Source organism: Larus michahellis, chromosome 3 (genome assembly GCF_964199755.1).
Source record: "Larus michahellis chromosome 3, bLarMic1.1, whole genome shotgun sequence".
Classification (NCBI taxonomy): domain Eukaryota; kingdom Metazoa; phylum Chordata; class Aves; order Charadriiformes; family Laridae; genus Larus; species Larus michahellis.
The window spans coordinates 28,581,254-28,604,279 of NC_133898.1; the positions used below are offsets into that span (position 1 = coordinate 28,581,254).

At 39.3% G+C, this 23,026-nt stretch overlaps 1 protein-coding gene across 4 annotated transcripts in view; it reads left to right on the forward strand.

The window, feature by feature from the left end:
- The window catches only part of USH2A (usherin), a 394,302-nt gene that overhangs the window by 339,427 nt on the left and 31,849 nt on the right, over positions 1-23,026 (forward strand). For all 4 annotated transcript variants that reach the window (XM_074579436.1, XM_074579435.1, XM_074579437.1 and 1 more), the window contains one exon: positions 224-578. In XM_074579436.1, coding sequence (XP_074435537.1) covers positions 224-578 — 355 coding nt within the window. The remainder of the gene's footprint in view (positions 1-223; positions 579-23,026) is intronic.

Here is a 23,026-nt window from a genome sequence, read left to right on the forward strand (position 1 = left end):
CCTCAAAAATCTCTTCTTCACTATTCAGCACCTAACACAAGTTCAGAGGAATGCTTTTAAGGTGCAAAGATAGGTAGGCAGTTCCTTGTGTGTGTATAATGTATAGAAATAAGTTCTGTATTTTTCTGAGGTACAGGTTGAACTTAGAACTTCAGAATCTATTACCATAGGACTATTTTAGTTATTTTCAATTTTAAACATATTGCCTTTAATTTAATTTCAGACGTCCTGTGGGAAGTCAAGAAGAGCTGCTTTTGTTCATCTGGGCTGAAGGAGCTTTGGAATTTATTGATGCGTCTGATGCTCTGCAGCCTTTTACTCTCTATGAATATCGTGCCAGAGCTCAAAATTCTGTGGGGTCAGTGGACAGCCTGTGGGCTTCAACCCAAACTCTGGAGGCTGCCCCATGGGGCATGGGAGCCCCTTGGGCACAACCAACAAGTGCATACTCAGTGCGGTTGAACTGGACCCAGCCGGTCTCTCCCAATGGTGTTATCTCTCTGTATCGAGTAGTCTATCAAGAAAAACGCAGTGATCCAACGTTTAGCATCCCAGCTGTTACAGCACTAACAGTAATGGTAAGAACTGGACGACAAAACCAGTTTTAAGTTGTTTTTACTCTGCTCTGTGGTATTTTAAAATCTCATTTAACACTGATTGGAAAAGTGGGGTTTCTAATTGCCATTAGCTTTGTTGGTTTAAATTTTGTGTTTGGCTCAATGCAGACTGAAATATTTCACATCAATATCTAAATCCTGGTAGAGGCAAGTAGATTACTCGAAAGCATAGATGGGTCATGTCTGGAGGAACTGAGCACATGCATCGAACTTTGTCAGCCTCGCTCTGAAAATACTGTCCTGAGCCTTTTGTCTGACTGCCAAAATAGTTTCACAGGATCTGCACAAAGAACAACAAAATCAGTCCTCCTTGCATATATTCTAATTTTGTAATTCAGTTGGAATCACAAAGTGAATGAATTCATTAGTAATTACATAATTCATGTATGCAATGCATTTGCACGTTCCCCTCACAATTCATCAGTAATAAAAGCAGATCTACTTTTACTTTCATTACATGTACTTATAGTTAGAACGTTACTTTGCACTGCTAACATGTCTTTCCCTTCAAGGGACTTTCCAAACATGAATGTCTGTATATATTACATTTCTATTTGGTATGTGAAAGGATAGACTCAGAAAGGGTGGGTTGTTTTGTGAACTGACTAACAATGTTATGTAAATCAGTGACAGAAGTGGTTATGGTTTGTGCAGTTGATACTGCTCCTCCCACTTATATATTACATTCTAGTCTTTCTATAGAAAGACTGCTTATAGGTGGTGGAACTCAACTGATGTATATTAGGATAGCTGCTGTACTTGGCTGTGTCACGAAAATAAGTTTCAGAAACTGTTTAATGAGGTTGTAATAAGGTTGGGTTTCCTCATCAGGGTCACCTCAATTTCATAAACCTAGAATTTTCCCTAAATTATATTATATTTATAGGCCATGTTTGTATTGAATATCAACAGAAATCCCCTAAATTCTTAATTACCTGAGTTACAAAGTATCTGTTCGACATTCAAGTAGGATCCTAAAGGGCTTTCTCTGAAATACCCAATAGCAACCTTTAAGTAACTCCCCTAATCAAATCTTGACACGACAAGGTGGGAGAAGTTTCCAGCTCAGTAATCTTACAGTTGCATTGTACAGTATGTTAGGTTTTAAAAAGTAGATTGGGATTTTAAAGTTCCTGAACTTCAGTAGGATTTTGGTACTTAACTCCCTTAACTTGCTTTAAAAAAATAATCACAATCATAATTGTGATGGAACACCTAAGATTTCAAAACCAGCAAAATGACAGGGCTTCTCCTAATACTCTGCTTCAGCAGCATGGAATGTGTTGCTGAGCATCGGAATTGACCTGGCCAGTCATGCATTGCAATGTCTTCTAAGCATGCCAACAACAACAGAAAATGTCCAAGATGGTTGTATTGTGGGTAATAAAACCTACCAAAATGACCTTTTAAATAATGTTGCCACAGTGTGTTTCTTTAACAGCATCAGTTAAAAGCCTTTTAAATTAACAAGCTATTATTTACTGAATTAGTATTTTCCTGGCTCCAAAATCCTTTATTTTCCCCAAACACTATCCTGAATCAAAATGACATTCTGGCAGCAAATGTATAGCTGTTCTACTAGCATTGCAGTGAAGCTGACTTGCATGTTTTTTCTACTGTCTTTTGTCATGAACATTTATCAATTATTATTTTTGCTACCTTTTTTTTGTTTTTAAATATTATACTACCCTTTCAAGAGAAATCTTTCTGCAGAGCTCTTCCATCAGTTGCACTCACTTTAAGCTGTTACAACTACATTAACTCAGTAGAGTTGTTGCTGATTTATGCCAAGGAGCTGAGATCTGAATCCTACCTCTTCTGAATACAGCAGAACATCTAAAGCTTTGAATCAGTTATTGACATAAAATGCAGAGAGTCCTGTTATCAAAGATATCGTCAGGAGGTCAGGTCAATTATCCCACAGGGCAAAAACCTGGACACCAACTTTCAAAGTTATAACCCCTTAAAAACAGAGTTTTATCATGAAATTGCTGATATACCCTTAACTGTAGCTTTGTGAATGAGACACTTTAATTAAAATGTAATTTTATTGAAGGAACTAGCATTCCAATGATTAAACTTCTGCCCCTTTAAAATATAGCTTTCAGGGGTACTAGGCTAAATCATTTAATCTCCTAAAGCATCTCTATCGGAGCTCCCTCGTGGGATATGCCATTAGTCATTCTCTCACACAAGCTTCTATGTTACAAGCAAGACTTAAAGTATTAAGCGAGCAATGAGTTTGGTCCTTTATTTAATCTGTTAGACTCCATTCTTATCCCATTAGATTATTCCAGAAAAAAAAGCAGTGCTAGAATCACAGTAGCCTATCCCACCCTTGCTCTTGCCGGTTCCTCCCTGGTTGCCTGTCACAGGACATAAAGCTTGACCAAAACCTAAAGTAGAAATATGGTCCTTGTGACACTGCAGGATACAAATTAAGCTCTTGCTAATATCCCTGCGGACTGCTCTGATTTGACAGCTTCGTTCTGTCCATTTCCAGAGCCAAATGAGAAGCATCTTCTGGGTTTTCAAACCATTTGACAGACTTACCCACTCTACTTTCCCAAAATGCAGCTATTCACTCCCCAGTTAAGGTGCATTAGTCTGTATTTGAATTAATATGTCAAAGGTATGGCTGTCCAGTACCTTGAGGTTATCACCAACCCCTTGAAATTTTACACTGCCTCTGGAGATAAAAATGAGAACTGAGTTCTGAGAGCAAAAGCTGCTGCCACTGAAACGAAAGGAGGATCTCCCTGCACCGTTAGAAGCAAGTGAAGTACATGTGAGCCATTTTGATGCTTTGCAGTTGAAAAGCAGTGTCACCCATTTCCCTAGCTTGTTTGGCCAGGAGTGTAGTGACAGATGTTAGGTGACAGCAAGTTAAACTGACATTCTGGTTTATTTGCAGAGCAAAGTCAAGTCAAGACTGGTTACAGCAGTACAAGCATCTCCCGCAATGCCTTCCCAGTTCATTTTAACCCTCTAAAGCAAGAAAGATATTTAGTGTCTTATTGACAGCATTAACATGAGACAGATGTGTTTATAGAGGAATGGATTGACAGTAAGTTCTCATTTACGGAAATCTGCATAAAGTGACTAGATTGTCAAAGCAAGCTTCTCACTCTTGTGAACTTAGGGCTTAAGCTTGTGAACATAGGACCCAGAACTGATTTCATTATAAAGCCAGTACCTGCCAAATGGCATCAAAGCATCACAGCTCTTTAACTGTTGTATTGCAAATGTTGCTGAGAGGTAAAACTGTGGGTAAGTTTGGACTTTTTCTTGGTAGGTGGTTTTTGGGTCTGTAATGCTGTTTCTCCCGTGACAATTATATCAAGGATTTGGTGGTTTATCATGAGCAGGAGAATTCAAAGCTAAGAAGACGAGTCAAAAAATTAAGAATATGTACCTGTTAGAATGTGCTTGGAGAAGGAAAGGCATCCAGAGATGAGGGCTATAAAGAAAAATTATGCCTGCTATGGGCAGTGACCTTCATTATTATTATGTAGAATCAAGGCTTCGGTGTTTCAAATCCACCTCAGGAGAGAGTAACTAAAAGTGCAATGTGCCTGTTACAGGATGCAAGAGATAGGTATAAGCATTATATTCCTGGGAAGTCCTACACCTGTGCCTAACTAGAAGCACAGGTCTACTCACAATGTGTTTTGCAGTATATGGCTCTCAGGCCAAATTAATCCCACAAGGCTTTTTTTGCATAGCTATGGCAGCTTGGGGTGTAAAAAATTAACACGTCTTTTAGCTGATATCACTGCACCAGCAAAGCTTTTGGTTTGGATGCAGCTATGCTAACAGTCGAGAACACATGTTGGCTTACCTTACATTATTTGGGAGATGGTATATAACTACGCTGGCCAAGTTCCTCTTGGCAGACGCTTCATCTGTGGTAGGAAAATCTGTAGTCGTATTGCAGAATAGCAACAATAATAGAGGCTTTGGTAGGAGGATGAGGCTTTGGCTTGCATGATTATGTTCTTATAACCAGACAGTAATTTGTATATCGAATATATAACCAGAGTAGAAATAATAAATAGTTTACTTGCTGAAAAACTCCATATAAAATATATCAGCAATAATCTTAAGTGGCCAGTACTACCATATATACACGCCTCCTATGTAGGATTTTACAGATATCTGGAATCTTGCATCCAAAATTAGTTCCTTTCTATTCATCACATTCAGAAATACTTAATACATCCGTGTGTCATCCTTCATTTCTGCTCCCTCATATAGACCAGTGAGCATTTGGCAGCATTAGAGATGAGATACCACATAGTTATTACCTTCCTTGTACATAACACTATTCAGTAATGCAGTATGCAGGACTGTACAATTCCACTTCCTTATAGAAGAAGGCATGAAGATAGTTGCCACAAGAATAAGAAAAAATACGCCAAAGAGAGGCACCAGTGAAACTTTTTTATACATGCCTATTTCAGATGCCTGGGAAATGGACTGCGCTCTAAGAAAACAAGATGAGGGTAAATGGAGGAATCCCTGCACACACCATAAATTGAGAAGATGTGCTACTTAGCAAAGAATGAAAGCTGTAAACGGCAGCAGAGGGCAAAAGTTAATTAGGCTACTGTGCTGCTGTTAGTGAGTGGGAAGCAGCCACAACCAGAAACAAGATGGCTGCTCAGCAGTGCCCTAATACAGCCAAAAGATCATATCCTTAGCTCTGCAAGGGCTTATGGGTTAGGGGGAAATCATACACAGATGACTAATTTTTTTATGGTTCACAGCCGATCAAAGTGAAATTCAGCAGCTGTTCAGGACAAGTGACCACTCTAACGGCTGTAATATAACCTGCTAAATAGAGAGGGAATTGCATGAGAGCAAGAGGTTAGCTGTGATTATCGGCAGGTGAGTGCTTTATTGAAGTTGAAAGACCATTAACATTGATGGAGTAATTATTTCAACTTGAAAGTAATTACCTTGATGGGTGATAACTTCTCCAGTGTTCCCAGATTTGATTGGACCAAACAATTGTGAATTCTTGAAGCCTAGAAAAATATTACAACAATACTGCAATGTTTAAATTACTGAAACCACTGTTAGAGTATTTTAATTATGCCTAACAGTGAAAAGATTTTAACTTACAACAACTGGTGACCTCTCATGTATAGAGACATTTGCTTTCTAATTCCAATGAAATGACCCACACCTACTACGTGTGTGCTGTATGTGATGGGTTTGCAAATGAATCATTTGATTTAAATACAGTTTTTAAGATTCAAAGCCTCGTTAGCACAGTTTCAGGAAGGGCTTGTACTGGAATTGCTGTAATTGTTTTATTTGCCAGGAAAGCCCAATAATATAAAATGCTTCCCGTGTTTTAATCTCTAGACCTGTTAAGCTTACACAGGATGAATACAGGACAAGTGCTCCTTCACATTGAAGGCTTCTAAAAAAAAAAAAAAACCTGTGTGAGGCAATCTGTGTCTCACAGATTCTGTTGTTTCCATGCTGCTGCAGAATATGCTGGATTTGGCACTACAGCTCTGTTTAAATAAGCATTTGGATTGGCACTACGATGCCCCTCCAGAAACTGATTAAGTGCTTCAGTAAGCCCCACCTATCAAGACAGACATGTAGAATTGCCTAATTAGAGCAGAAAGGATGAAACGGATTGTTGCACAACTTTGATGATTTTGAAGTACTGTGGTAATAGAACTGGATGAGAACGGTAAGAGAGAGCCTTCAGCTCTTCTATTTGTACCGTCCTTGCTGTAACCAAGGCCGCTTCAGTGTCTCAGGGATGCTTTCGGCAGCCACAGAAACATGGCTTTAGACCCTGCTGGGACTCTGCCAAGAACGAAAGAATCCTCGTGAGTTAGGATGTGGGGTAGTAGGGAAAGGTTTATCTGCTGTCTGCGAGGTCTTAATACGTTGTCAGGCAACTGGTGATTTGAATTAGTGAAGGTTATAGCAAAGGAATTTATTTCATTGCATTTTTTCTTGAATATTTTCTCCCTAATTCAGGGTGCAATGTGAAGTTAACGTAACTTTGCCCTTCGATAAATTTTTTGGACCAGAAGTGAAAACACTGATAGGGTTATGTCTGACCATGCCTAATTGCACACTGTAGACCAGAGTGCCTGGATCAATAGGTAATTTTTTCTACACATAAATTAGTTACCTGTTTGGAAATACCTGGTGTATTTTATCCTTGGGTTTCTCCTTTTGCACGATCCAGTTTTCATCCATTACATACGTCTCTTTTTGATGAGTGAAACACATGTAGAATTAGGTCTTTTGAGGGATATTTACAGTGTCTGACTTAAGGTATCTAACCTCGTTAGGAGCATGAATGTCCTCTATAGACCATGAAACCTCCAGAACACCTAAGGCATGGACATTTACTGTCCTTGGGCTGCAGCCGTTCACATGAGACTGCTTTCCTTTAGTGCACTTGTGTGCTATTACTGGCATGTGTCAGGCAAAAGAAGGTGGTTGATTTGAAGCTAATTAATCAGCTGGCCTTTCCTAACCCACGCAATGCAATTATGAAGGTTGGCAGATTTAAAAGATGGTACCCTCTGACAGAAAGATGGTGGTGGGCAGCAGTCTGGAAGTGGTAATCTTTTTAGTTTGGGCACCTGCAGTCATAAGAGAATAGGTGACCACGTGACAAAGCCTAAAGGCAAATGCCTAAAATGGGATTGTATAAATGCTCCATATGCTGTTTCTATATATATGTTTTTATATATGCTTTATATTTATGCTTTTGTCTGCGATGTTTTTCTGTAAGTCTTGCATTTCAGCTGTGAGAATAAGATTAAGCTAATCAGGCACTAATTTCTAATTTGTAAAAATAAAATAAACAAAACAGAAACCCCCACAAAGCTTCACCTTATTAAGTAGAATTTGATAGGAAGATATAATAGGAGGGACATTCTTCCCTTTGTGCCATGTTGTGTGTGACTGCATTAAATCTGCTTTAAAAACAAGGTTTTGGTAAGCTCCAGATGCTTTTTCTTATATAAGTAGGAAATAAAAATGGAGAAGGAGGAGATGGAAATTCGTTAGATAATATGTACAGCTGTTTTTCAAATTAGATATCTGTTTAAAAATGCTTAATTGGATTTGACTAGATTTTAATTTACGTTTAACCAACACTCTTAAGTGGATGTATCAGGCAATGCCAAGATAACGCTGTTTGTTGGTAAAGTCATAGGGCAGCTTCCTAAAATCCCCAGGGTCGCCCCCAAAAGCTACAGATACAGGAATTCTTCAGTTGATAATTAGAAAGACCACTCTCTACCCCCCATCCTATCCCCCTGCCCCACTCCCCTCCACAGATAAGGTCTTTTGCTCAAATTTGCTGAGCAGTATTATGTCATATGCTTATATTTCATATGGAATTTTAACAAGCAATGGGTAACTTTAATAAACAGAATCCTACCTCTTTTTAAAAAAAAAAAAACAGAGCAAGCCATATGACTCATGGGAATTGGTAATGTAACATAGAGCCTGGTACCACTGGGGACTCCGTTTGAATCTAATCCAGGTCTACATTCACCAAAGTCATTCTCATCAAACAGCCGTGGGGTGTCCTACGCAAGATAAGTTTAGTATTCTCAGCTGACCTCCTGTCCTTTCTCTTTACTGCTCCCTTTTGAATCCATTCCCATCACTCAGCTTCACAGCCTCATTCAAGCTCATCTCCCCTATGCTTGTTGCAGTTTCCCATTTTCTGCCTGCCAAGTGACCTCTCTCTCTCCTCCTTTCAGACTTTACAAAAAGCACTGGAATGCATGTGTAATCTTGCCACGCTCTTTTTTTAGGGGGCGAGACCCTAATTCCTGCACACTGCTAAAACATGAGTTTATCAACAGAAAACTCTTTGGGAGTGGGAATGGCTGTCTGTCTTTTAATTTACAGCACTATATAAATATTATTTTTGAGACTATAATAGCAATTATGGTGAATAGGGGCCAGATGGCCTCTGTATCTAGAAAGCAGAATGGCACTGTATTTTTAATGGACTTAAATGTTACTTTTTGACAGGAAGCGAATATTAAATTCTATGTTATAGGTGCCTGTCAGGTGAGTATGGTTCTGAGTTTTGGTTTTTGTTAAAGTAATTACTAATGTCATGCCTGGATACTTTTGCCCACTATAGCCTTGTTCAGTGGTAGGGTCTTTGTTGTTGCTTTTTTTTTTTTTTTTAAGGATGGTTATTGATCTCTTGCTGAGCTGAGATTTCAGTTTTATGCCAGATAGTTTGATTAATGGGTTGGTTTCTGTAAGTGGACTGAATGGGGATAGGAAGCACAAGCGGCTCATGCCGCCAACCCTAACTCCGTCAAGACGCATAGCTCATTATGAAACAGTTATCAAGTATACATGAAAAATTAATTGGGCTCAGTTTGATTCTGAAAAGGATCAGCTTTCTACTTGGCGGTCCCCCCAATCTTTCCAGATGTTGCACGCTAGCCCCTCGAGAAGCAGCGAAGGGAGGTGTATTAATACATTGTATTGATTAGATCAAGACCCCTGACAGTTATTTGTAGAGATACCATCTGGCTGCTGTTCGAATTCCTTCACCAAAAACAGGACGTGACATGTTATTAATCTCAACTCTCTAAGTATAGACAGTTGCCTTTTCTGCTAAACCGCATTTTACCATTCCGTAGGAGATGGAGGCAGACCTGAAGGGTGCTGAAATTAAGGTTATTACACAAATTGAGCCATATGGTCCAAATATTTCAGCAAGAAAATTGCCAGGCAATAAAAATTGCTCCTGCCTTCCTAATGGTGTAAATTACAGTTTAACCATGGCTCTAATGATGTCCTTCTGCCGCGCTTAACTACTGTTACATGAAGGACATTGTTTTAAAAATATAAAAAACAAGTAAATGCCAGCAGCGTGTTTTACAATCTGTTAGTGTGTCATTAAGAACACTGTCAGAATTACATAAACATAATGGCAGGCAACCTAGCATACAAAAGAACGAGTATGGAAATAGAAAGTGTCTTGAAAACTCCTTTAGCTCTGTAATGTCAAGAGCCCTTTCCCTTCTGGAACTTTTCCAGTATGGGAAAACGTGGCTGCTTATTTATTCCAGTTCTCACACAGACTCTGATGGAGATTTAAAAATAGGAAAAAACATACTGAATATTCCAATGCATTTTGAACAGGTGACAATGGAGGGGTATTAATTTACTGTCACGTTATACTCTACCTGTATATAAAGTTAACTGGGTATGAAAAAGGAATCCAAAATGTGACTCTCTTTTCAAACTGAAGCATTGTTTTTATTCTTGTGGATCATAATGGAACTTTCTGTTGTTGTTCAGTCTCTTTGGAGAATTGCAGAGCATTAAAATGGTTTCAAAGCTCAAAAGCTCTGCGAATTTTACTAACAGAGTTAGCAATCCTAAAAATTTGCTTATTAAAAATAGCTGTAACTTATTTGTTATTAAAAAAATGAAAGTAGTTACCTAGTCAGCAGATGCATTACTGAGATTCTGGTGATTCATCATACAATGTAGAAATTAAATTGTAAATAAATAAAGTGAATAATCAGCCAATGAGATTTCATCTCAAAAGCACTCATCCAACTGTTCAGTTTGTAAAGGAAAAAATCTGAGATGGCCGTAGAAAGAGGAAAAAATCACGTAAGTTTATTGTAAATGCTATTTGGAATATTGAGTTCGACTACTACTTTAAAACCTGTGCAGATTTTAATAGTTCATATATGGCAGACCTTTTGGTAAAATAACCTAACACGGCCACATTACCAGCTTGGGATCTGGCTGACTGGGTGCACATCACTGCACACATCAGGGGAGGTGCACTTGGAGCAGTCTGTACCAGTTTTGTAGAAGTGGCTGCTGGAAACCAAGAGGTCCTGCGCCCCACCTCTTCCACCCTTCCCTCCCTTGGACCACATCGCTGTGGGTCTGCTGAGGAGGCAGAGCTGCTGCTTCCCCTGCCCATGCACCTGTGAAGGCAGAAACTTCCACACCCTTGCAAGGGCACCCAGTTTATGCTGGATCTTCCTGCTGGTTGAACTGACTGGGTTGGCTGGTTGGTGAATGAGCTGACGGGCAGCTTTTGCATTTGTCTTCAAACCCAGCACAGTTTCTGAATCGTGTGAAGATCTCATTTGTATGTGGAACAGGGAAGAAATGAAAGGGGACTTTTACTCTTGACAAATTTAAATTGAGCCCAAGTGAGACAGTTGATCAGATTCAATAAAGTTCAAAACAGTCTTTATATCTGTCTTTCCTGCTTCTCAGTACCAGCACAATCACAAATGAAAGCACCAAAATATGGGATCTGGGAACACTTAAGTGTATTGTACTTTCCTCACATGCACCCGAATGGATGGGTTTTATTGTTTAATTGTTAAGACTGTATTGCATTTTTACATCTGTTCCTTTAGCATTCATCAAATAAAATCTCTCCAGTCTTTAAAGAAAGAGAGAGATTGGTACAGATATCCCTCCACCAGCATCTGACAGGCTGGAGGATTTGGAATGGATATGCTTGTTGAACTGCTTTATGAATGCCAAGAAAAACTATGAGCATGGAGAGAAGGTTTCTACTCATGAAGCGGAGGGCTTGCTGGAAGAACCCCTGCCAAAGTTGCTAACAGTTCAGAGAATTTTTTCTCACCTTAATAGCAGGTGCCATGTTACAGCCTTTAGGGCATCAAACATCATCTGTTGCACCTCTGGCAACTGCAGCCTTCTTTACTCCTCCCACCAAAGCTGTGGAAACTGTTTCTTCCTCCCTTCCTTTCCCTTCATAAGCCTTCCTTTCTAAGAGCACATTTAGAGACTGTGATGAGTGATATAGGGAGCAGGAATTAATTCCCATCCTGAGGGTCTAGTAGAAAATAACTTATGTCTTTTTCAGATTTTTTGTTAGTAACCTGTTTCTATTTCCAGGTATTCTGTCGGTCCTGCAGTCCTTACAACAGGCAGGACTCTGCTTCAGTTAGGTAATGGCCTCTAAAGGTCTTATGGAGGCTGTGTAGTTATGCAGGTAAAGCCTTAGGAGGCAAACAAACACTTATAGGCAACGTACGACTGGTGCAAGAGTGGCAGCTGGACCTGCAGCACAGTATTCTCCCCTAAGTTCTTTGACTTTGCAGCTGTAGGATGTCTTTTTTAAACCAATCCATTGCTGCTCCACCTTCCTTCTTTATGTAGCACGTACGTTTTCTAAACGCTTCTGTGCCCACGCCACCCTATCGCAGAGACGATATTACTGCTGGGGTATGGTCCACCTGAATGAGACCCCTGGAGTGTGTGTTGTCAGTGTGCCAAAAGGACTCTGAGTAGTCATATTGACAAAAGGAAGATGAAAAGAGGTCCCGGTATCTATTTAACCTACTGGGACATATCACAAATCATTACTCGTTTTGCTTCTGAATTTTGTGCCAAGTATCTTTCTAAGCCCGTTTCCTGCAGGTTTGAATGCATCAATTCTTTTTTCCCATCCAGAGCAGAGTTCCTAGCCTGAGCCAAATCCTCCATGCAGTGTGGAGATGCTACTCTAGTGGCTGCAAAAACACTCCAAGTTTACAATTGTCCCACAAAATCGGAATTGCAAATGCAGATTTAATATATCAAGAGAGTGAGGGAAGTGGACTGCTTGCATTGGTAATTTTTCTATCTTTCTGCTATAAAGAAAACTTTACTCAGCACAAACAAAAAGAATGAAACTTTGCAGAGCTCTTATATTTCAACAGGCTTTAAAAAAGAATTAATGAGAAGTCTGGAAGACATCTTTTCCCAGATGAAATGAAGTATTATTCTTGTCATTATGGTATCATAAAATTATTTTTTATTGTTTTCTCTTCAGGGGTTCAAGACAGATGATAATTTAGATTTTCTCTATTGCTAGTCTATGCTAGAAATGCTAGACCCATGATGGACCAATAGATCATGAGATTTATGCTATAGTTGTAGCTTAAGACAGTGACATATTTAAGTGCTGTGCTTAATGTTACTGGAAAGTCCTGGCCTAAAGAGACTGAATAGGGACCCTGAGAGCAAATGAGAAGAAAAACATCCCCTTCTCCACCAGATAACACAATAGTTTGAGGTCTAGTTGCTTTGATGTCAAATACAGCACCCCCTTTGAGGACAAATAGAGCTGAGAACATGTGGCTTTTAAAATAGGACATTTCTGAGAAAATTTTGCAACAGCTCTTTAGCATACTACATTTTTTCATCTTTCTCATCCTGCATAGAAGCATCCCAGCACTCTCAATTGCTTTGATAACAAACCCCTGTAATGATATTTTGTTTGAGGGTGTTAATGGAAATTTTAAACCACAATGACTTGAGGAATATCATCTCAAACTGAAGATTATTGTCAACATGTTGACCTATGCATGGAAATCAGGAGTCGGGGATGTTTGCTTCAATATTATGGATTAACTAAACCAAATCCCTGATCTGGTTGAATGCCATGTACACACACCATTTGGATTTGTTCTTCTACTCATCAAGACCCTGATCCAGGATCCATGAAAAGGCAAAAGGAAGCTTCCATTGATTTTGAAGTGTTTTGAAACTGGTGCAGTTTAACTTCTGAAGCTTAACTTCTGAAGTTTAACTACTGAAATCAGTAGTTTTCTGTTTCACCTTAAGAAAAAACTAAAGAGCTCACCGGTATGGTCTGTTGCTGTGTGCTGATTGAAAATGTTGTCACTGGCTTCTTGGCTCTTTTAAGTGAACTGAAGCAAAAGTCACCGCACTGAATTCTAAAAGCTTACTTTAGGTGGCCAACATAGGCTAGTCTGTCTAACCTGTCTTGAGAGAGCATGAGGCTTCTCTGACGGGCTATTCAAAACAGAAGTTAAACATAAACATAGGACTTTCCCTTTGGAGGAACCTCCCTTCCCCTGTACAGTGTATAGAGAATAATTGAGGACACCAGCTACACAAGTTTTGTGTCAGAATGTAGGAGCTCTGACTGTTTCCCATAGTGCCTATCTTCATCTTTGAGCACTTGAATACATTTACAAGTCTGGCCTAACATGACTAAATTGTGGTAATTCCTTTTTGGATTGCTCATTTGTAACATGCATGCATGCAGCTAATCAATAGATGAGACAGTGAAACTAGTGGATTTACAAGTTAATATGCTGGAGTCAATAATGTGCTGTAAAGACATTTTGAATTCTGAAATCAGCACAATTTGTTTTGTACTAAGCTTAACTATATACCCGTTGACTTGGTGGTCTATTTTAGTACCCAAGTAACTTAAATATCCAAGGAAAATACAGAATCTGAAATAAACTTGTTAAGCTTCAGTTTTCAAGTAATATTTCAGTATTTATATCTTTCATCTCTTCCCTAACTACTGCATCTTGCTAGTGCGAGTCACAAGCAGCTCAGACTTCTTTCTTTTTTGGCAGAACCTTTGCACTGAGAAGCCCAAGCCACACTAAAAAAGACTAATGAACATGTAACCACATGAAAAAACATGATTAAAGATTCTATTTTATTTATACATGAACGTTTAAAAGTGAAGCTAGCTAGCTGCTTTTCCTGTTCGCACTGCATCAGATTTAACTGTCTCCTTTTCTGTGTATGTATATGAATTTAGTGTTGATCTGACAGCATAGGAAATGGGAATGGGCAGTGTGCAGACACCGCTTCATATGCTGTGGCAAGGTGAGTTTCTTCCCAAGGGTGTGTCTTAAGAGGCTTAAGCTAGAGGGAATCGTAGCCATGTGATCCTAGGAGGATCTGGAAGTTTGCCCATCCACAGGGTTCACTTGGTTTCAAGACATTAAGCCTGCAAGCTCTTCTAGTTGCTCTACCAAACTCTATAACTGCCCTTTCTTCTTGTCTTCTTTTTAACCCTTTTCTTGATGTGGAGCTGATTCTGAGCCTTCATATGGCAAGTCAGCTGCTAAGTGACACAACAGTAACAAGCTTAATCTTAATTGGACCTCATTATTTTTGTCAACCGTGCAGTCCATAGCAGCTGCAATGGGTAAACAAGATTTTTTTATTCCTCTTACCATCATGTGACACAACGGCTTTTCAGGCTACTTGTTGAGGCTTTCCACTAGCTTATACAAGCAGCTAGGGGCAGGGATCCCCTATAGCAATCCCCTACTCCAAACGTGGGAGAACATCCCGTGGGTTCTGGAAGGAAGGTGTCGGATCTCTGTGAACCTGTCAGTATTTTGATGGGAAGCTGTGCTTTGCCGAGGAATACGTTCCTAAAGTGTACACGTAAATATATGTCTAATCAATATCCCCTGCTAATATTCAGAAGATAGGCTGAACTTTCCTTCTGCTAAGAGTCACGCCTCTGTCCAAAAAGGTGTGAGGGAATCTCTTTTTCCTGCCATGGATTGGCATAATTGGACCGCACCTTTCCCAAACTGCTACCCACACACTTTCATTTACTTTCAGCCTGTCTCTATTTGTAGAGCAGGTATTTTCCTGTAGGAAGTGTAAAGCATTAAGGGAAGAAATGGAATACCTGTTGAAGGAAAGCCTTTCAAGAGACAAGGGTTTGTATACTTTTTGGCCCATCATTTTTTAAAATACCCGGTTCGTTTTAAAGGTGACATTTTAAGTTCAGACACATATTCAGACTAAACTTTGGCCTTTATAATGTTGCTCCAAGTAAATTGTTTATGCTTACCTTTTAATATCTCTCAGAAGTGATTACATACATAGCAGGCAAAGTTTGAATGAAAAGCTGGGACTGTTCAGTACAGGGTAGAGAAAAAAGAATAAAACAGTAGGAAGTAAAAACCTTTTAGTCTCCTTTAAAATGTTGCTTTTATTTCCATTGTGTTGGCAGAAAGCAGGGATTTAAAGCTGTGAATTGCCTTGAGGCTGTGTTATCTTCCTCTACTTAGCAGCAGTTAGAACTGCGCTTTTTTGCATGTGTTGGGTGAGAGAGATGAGGACTCAGAATGGCTGAGAAAAGGGAATAAAATAAGCTTGCATTTAACAATAATATGACACATCTACTGTACCTGCGTAAAAAGGGATCTAAAACAATAACGATAGTTTCCTGAAGCTGCACACAGTAACACAGGGGGATATCCTGAGACTTAATTAATTAATGCTTGTAACATGATGTGAGATCCTATGACGAAAAGTTATATATAACTGCAAAGTCTTAATTTTATGGAGCACAACTGACATTCAGTGGCATTTTCAAGGAAACTGATGTGGGAGTTCACCTGCAATCTATGTTAAGGTTCTGATTGTCCTTGTACAAGTCCCCTTAAAGATTTTCTTCAAGCTGTTTTTTTTCTCTTTACATTTCTTTCTCCCCGTTATGGCCGTTGAGCTGTGCAATTGCAAAACCCGAAAACAGTTGCTTCTGTAGGGGAAAAATAAGGGGTTTCCCCTCTGTGTTTTCCGTTCACCAAAAATACAACCAAACTGTCCTTTTCAAATTTTACAGAAAACAGAAACCTTCAGATACTGTGCCCAGGACATTTTAAGATCAGATGGGAGAAATTTTACAGTATTCAGAGCTGCTTTTCTTCACAATATCATATATGATGTAATTTGAAAGGGTATGAAGACAGCTTATGGTACAGATATATAGTCACAAATGTCATAGAGCAGCAACGTGCGTGCTTGAAAAACAAAACTTCAAATGAAACCAAAAGCTAACACATTCGATAACGACAAGGGCGTGTTCTTTCTACAACAAAGCAAAACTGATTGCTACAAGGTACCTTGAGTTGAGAAGTTCCGGTACATAAACTATCCATTTTTATGGATAACAAAAAAATCACCGGTTTCATTACATGGGTTTAAAATTAGAGAAGCCCTTCTGCAAAACACCTGCCACTCTGGACATGGCTAGAAAAAAAAAAGATTTGAGACTAAGACGACGCTGACTGCACTGATGTGGCAGTCCAGATTTAGTTTGTTCTCACAAAAGCATCTAACTTCATTCTGGCCATCAGCCAATATATCAAATGGAAAATACTGTTTATGGCATTAGGAAAAATATAACATTAACCCCCTAATGCTCCATATTAAGGGATGTACCCCCTACCATTTGCAGGTTTGAGCCCTTAGGCACTAGCTGCTGTTTTACAGCAGCAGTGGTTTTTCTTTCTTTTGCCGTGCCTACAGAAAACGTAGAACAAATCCATGAGAGGAACACCACTCCTAAATGTTAACGAATAGCGGATGGAAAGTTGCCGCTCAGCGGGAGTGCCACGTGTGGTACTTACTTTAAACATATTCCTGGAGTTCATCTGTATGAGTGCACTGGTTGTACAGTAGAGATCCAAACCCCAGCCAGAGTTTTCCTGCTTGCCTTTCCTAGCATTTTACCTTCCCTGAAGACATGTTTCTATCCCAGATTATAAAGCTCCACTTGAAGGATCGTTCCCAATCCCCCTGTGACCAAGGCAGACTTAACGAATTGCAAGTTCTGCAATGACTTGATGAGTTTATGCAGATTCCAGATTACGCAGTGTGTAAATTTGGAACACCACAAAAACCACCCAGCTCAATCCTATAGAGTTTTACATTGCTTTAATATGATGCTGGATTTCATATACCATGAAGTCTGTGCTGATATAGCTCCTCTGTCCTCTCTCGCTCCCATCAGCTCTCCACAAAGCATACCCCACTCAGCTAGAGACCAGAACGTAGAATATATGTGCATTTTACCAAGGGTGACATATAATTGTTTTTCAGTGGCGTTTAAGTGTTTTATCTCATGCTTTAATGTATCTCAAATAGTATTAAAAATTTTTCTTCAAATTCTGCCTATCTTATATTGAAAAGAAACTTAGTCTAGTTCTCCATATCCAGAATATTTATTGAAAGCAAAAGTATCATTCAGGTTAAGTAAGGATGGCAGATTTGAACTGACCAAAACCAAAGTTTGTGGAAGAAGTCCCATCAGGTATCTAGTTTATAAAAAGAGCTGCTTCTTTCCTTGTCCATCACTTTCTCATGATATGGAATAATAAACATGGTTTAAAGTGGAAAAATGTGGACAGAAAAAAAAAAGACAGTGCAAAACTATGGTTTATTATACAGTAGGTCTTGTGAGTATTGTTAGAGATAAAATATTCATGTTAGGAAAACATGTTGACATCGTACTCTAGATGGTGTCTACAGTGGAATGTCATGTCATTGATATTTTGGTTTATTTGATTTATTTAGTCATGCAGAAAAATCTCTTTTTGGATTTCAGTATTTCTTAGCACAAATTAGACAAATACAGATGCAAATACATTTTTGAGAAGGTGGCACTCAGAGATGTTTGATGAATTTTAAATAAATAATGAGAAGAGAAGAGAAGAGAAGAGAAAAGAAAGGAGAGGAGAGGACTGGATTTTACTGAAGTAGCATGGAGGCTACTGAAGTGTTGACTTTGCCCAAGGAGGGTTTTTTTAACATTTTACCCGCAAAAGTGTGATATTTTTGGTGGTGTAAAAGTGTACTGGTACCCAAAGGCCAACACAGTGACTGAATGCAGCTTGCTAAGTGCACTTGATTTCATTCTAATGCACAATGCTTCCTAGTTTTCTTTGTGGTGCTCTGCTTTCACGTCAAAGCTGGGGATTCAGATGCCTGGTGAGACTGCAGCAAGTCCCCAGGTGTGCCAGGAAAGAAAACTGTCTACAGTGAAAATAGCTACCAACTCCAGTAGGCAGATTTCAGCTGCATGCAATTCACAGTTCCTTACATGCTCTGCCAGAAAGGAGGAAAATGAATTGTAATGTAATATGTCTGTATCAGATATTAATTGTTGTTTGGAGAACATTTTCAATGTAGATTACAGCTGTTTCTAAAGGTTTCTCCCTGGTATGGTCCACAAGCCCATGTAGGACTATTCACATAGGAAATCATTCAGTTATGTGCTGAGTGAAACGGGGTGTGCAAACTAGGGTGGGGTTTTTTTGTTAAAAAAGGCTACTAGCATGGTACTCTTAGGAAAGGATGGGAACGTGGAATCACAGAGGGTAGACAATTAGTGTTCTCTGATGTTAATGGCAAAACTACCATTTGTTTTAAAAAGAAATTACAAGAACATTCGTAAAGTCGGAAAAAAAAAGCATTAAGTTTGCCAGGAATCTCAAGGAAAGAATATTTTATGATGAAATAATTGAAGGTTATATTTTAATAAAGAAGCCATTTTACTTGCCTTACTTTGTAACTTGAATCTATTTATTTTTTAAAATAAATTTTCCTGAATTTATTCATAAAAAAATCAAGCTCAAATGTAATGAATTCCTGAATGTCATTTCTTAGCCACTGTAGAAGAAAAGACTGCATCGATCCACCTAAGGGCTGGGAAAGGAAGAGTGCCTTTTCATCTCAACCAAAGACAATTTGGGCAAAAATGTTTCAAAATTATTTTAGGTTTAATAAGTAAATGTCTGGTTTTACAAATGTAAAAAGTTTATTTAAATGTTTATTTAGGGGTTTTTCATAATACTTGGGGTTTTATATACCATACAAATTATCACCCATGTGATACGTGTTACTGCTATTGAAGGCCTGTTGGGTAATATCAAATAATATAATAATGATTTAAAATGAAAAATATGTGTTGAAAGGCAATTTAGAAATTCTAAAATGAAAAGCAAAGTTCTTAAAATGTAAAATTTTAAGCTTGAAATTTGCTAAAAAATTTAATGAAGAAATCTAAAATTATTTTTTACACAAATTGGGAGGAAAATAAATAGCGCAACATCAATTTCTGGTAAAAATGGAAGTTGTGGTCACCTCTAGGCAAGATAATTTCTGGCAAAATGAATAACGCTTTGGATTATGTTTGCCTAACCTTTGAGATTTTTCAGTACTACCATGGGAATAATTTATATTCCAGTCCACACTGCTACAGGAAGGGACTCATAGATTACTTGTGTATCTGTAAATTATATCCTTGTAAATTTGAGTATAAGGCTTTAGGAATACAGCAGATTTTTTTAAATGAAAAAGACTCAGAGTGCGTGATACAAGCCCAAGAGGAAAGACAACCCAAAGGACAAGTTTGGGATTGCATATGAACATGAACTCAGTGCAGTGTTTAGCGTGAAGGCAGGGGCTAAGAAGTTGGCTGGGAAAGAGGAGTGAACATCAGCATCAAGGTGGATGCACTCCCAGTGCTTTGCAGAAAATGGCAAAGAATCCGGATTAGATGAGGAGCAGCATAAGAGGATAATGACAAAGGTGAGGATAAACTGAGTAACTTAGTAAAACCCCAAGCATCCCCTGTCACTTCTGTCTCTTGTGGAGGAATCTGTTTGACTTTGTGGATGGGGAAATCGAAAACTGGCACTGGAGGATGGTCGGGTTAACGTTCTGACTGCAAGGAGACCGTAGCTTTCTCCTCCCTTGTCCAGGCAGCGTTCAGCATCTCTGTCTCTGTAGACAAGGGAATGTCACACTGAATTACCTTCCCATCATTTATGTCTGCAGGTTATAAAAATAACAGGGTTGGATCCCTGTGCCACTACTACCATTAGCAGTGCGGTAGTATCTGATGCCACTGAGTTTAGTTAGAGACTCATTGAAAGAATGAGCTGGCTTTTTAATCAGATATCGAAGGTACCTGCCAAACAGGGATTACTGTATGACGAGAAGATAGGGGGAGAGAAGATACCAGAGCCTAACCTTAACATGACCGGTGACGACCTGCTGAGTTTTGATGATTATCCCTGAAGAAGAGACAGATACTCAAGCTGCCTGTTGGGCAGCTTTTCTGTGGTTCAGAGATCTTCTGATGTATCTGTCGTGTTTTGAACTCATGCCCTGAGACCTGGGCAACTGGGTAAGCTGGCCTGCCTTGAAAAAAGAGGAAAAGCCCAGAGTGACACCACTGGAAAATGCTGCTTCATCAGATCGATAGATTCAAAGATGACTAGGTTGTGTAGTTGTATGCAGTTTAAACATTTGTGCAGGGAGTCCCCCCGCACAGCTTATTATTGACAGCTACAGATCAATGCTAATTTTTGATCATTTTCAACCTACAAAGACCTCCTGACCCTGTTGCCACCTTAGGGGCACTTCAAGTAGTCAAAAGCAATCACAGCAGGCAGTGGAAAATCATCAGTCCCTTGAAGGCTGCGCAGCCTCGCCCGTGCCCGGGAGGAGGACCGAGAGGTAGTGAGGAAGGCAGGCACCTTGCATTATGGATGCCGCTGCCTTTGAACGGCATGAAAGACTATGCTAATTTGTTTCCAGACTCTAAGTGACTTCTGTGCTCATGAATTAAAAAATAAACAAACAAAAAAGGCAATCTGAAGCAAATCTTGTCGGATACATTATTCATGATTCACGTTCTCTCGTTTTATGTTTTGAAAAAATGTGTTAAAAACAAGGTTTTATTTTAAATAACTTTTATCCTAATTTACAGTTAGAAGGGTGGAATTGGCCAAGGAGTGTGTTTGTTGCTGTTCACAGCTTGTGCTGCCCCCGGCAGCGCGTGAAGCATTTGAGGCAGCAAAACCAAAGGCGCAAGTCCTGCCCGGAGCAGTGGTGGTGCTGCCCGCGCTGCGCAAGGGAAGGGGATGGGGCTGCCAAAAGCAAGGGCCATGTCAAAGGCCGGCCTCTGGGCTGCAGGACGGGGGTCAGGTCACGGTGACTGGGCACCGCTTGCCTCAGGTGTCCGTTTCTGTAGTGCTTACATTGAAAGGACGGGCCTTATAGGAGGAATGTGAGAGTGCACACACTTAAATGTTTGCTGGATTATGCTTAATGACTGAGTGAGTGAGAATGCGTCGCAGTAGCAGACGGAGAAAGGAGGGCATGGGCTTGTAGTCCATCGGATTTCATGGTCAGTCTACGAACGTCTTAATGTGCACATTAAAATTTTATTTTGTTGGTTTACTTTTAATGGTGAATGAAATCTGGCCTGTTAGCACTGTGTAAACATGGGATATATGAGTTCATGGCTTTGCAGACAAAGACTAGGAGAATATTCCAGGCAAGGATTTTCATCCTGTGCCTGTTTTAGGCTGTGTTGTTGTCTGCTGAAGCCAAGGGTTACAGTGCTCTCCTTTGCAAGGTGTATTTTGCTATTTATATTTGACCATTCCAGCAGGACAGTATTTCTAGGCTGCAAATGTCATGGGAGGACATTGAGTAATTCTTAAAATGAATCACTGAGACTGCCATCCATCCTCTTTTCAGCATCAGCCTTTGAGCTGAGCAAACGCACAAATGGCAATGGCAGCAGTGCAGGGGGAGAAAACGTGGCTCCGTATTCTGGGAGTACGTCCCCTGAGCTTACTTCAAAACCAAACAAAACAAAAATACATGTAAACCGTTTGCTCTTCAAGAAGTATCTGTAGGAGCCAGGGATAAAAGTCATCCCTGGAAGGAACGGTTTAGCAGTCTCCAGAGAACATGATGAACTGCAGGCAAGGAAATCCCTCCATCCTTGTTTCATTTCAGAGTGTGGTGAGGATTGTAAATAATTAAATCTTGGGGTTTAGTGGGAAAACGGTAAAGGGTGATGAAAAATATGGCGGTTTTCTGTTTAAAAAAAGAAATCAAATGTTTTGTAGCATTGCTGTCACAAAAGCCTACCCTGGTGATGTGGCTGATCAGAAAGCAGAGCCATTGCTTTTTCTATGGTGTTTGTAGTAATGTGTTTGTACCTTCCGAGAGCCTCTGTGTAGCTGTTCAGGGGCAGTAATTTAATGTTGTGTGCTCCCTTCCTCCCATCCCCACCCCCGAACCATGGAATGTAAATTTTAGGCTTTTAAAAGTTCTGTTTTGAAAACCTAATAGATAACTGTCCTCATAAAAACTATTAATACAGACTACATCCAATTGTAAAGCTAATTTTAATCATGTTTTGTGCCAACATAATTTCTGATGCCAGATTTTTATGCTAAGCATGAACTTCAATTTGAGCTCTGTTCTTTAACCTGCAGTTCATAATTTTGCATTTGGCTGTATAGGTTTTTGGCTATGGCAGTTTGAACGCTTCCACTTTCAAGGATCTAAGCCATAAATGTTTATTAAAAGAATCTATAATGAAATCAGTTTTGTTATTTTTTTAATGGCTGCCTTGAGTATGTTGGATGACTGAACGCATGTTGTTAATCATTAAGTACTCATGTTACAAAAAGTGTTTGATAGTATTGCCATCTAGGGGCTGAACTAAATTCTCCATACTGAAATAAACTGTAATTGAACAGGTGCCGCTATTGACAATATACATATGTTTTTGCTTTATGGCCCACATGCTTTCCATGTTTCTTATGACAAAAGATAGCTCTAAACGTCCCAAAGCAGCCAGAGCTTTTTTATATATAATCTGTTCGAGGTGATTGCTATTTGCATTTGAGCTTATGCTTTTTTGGCAGTGATGACTGGGAATTCCTAACAAAGAATTATACTTTTTTGCATTATTAATCTTGCTAGTGTTTGCCCTGTTTAACAGA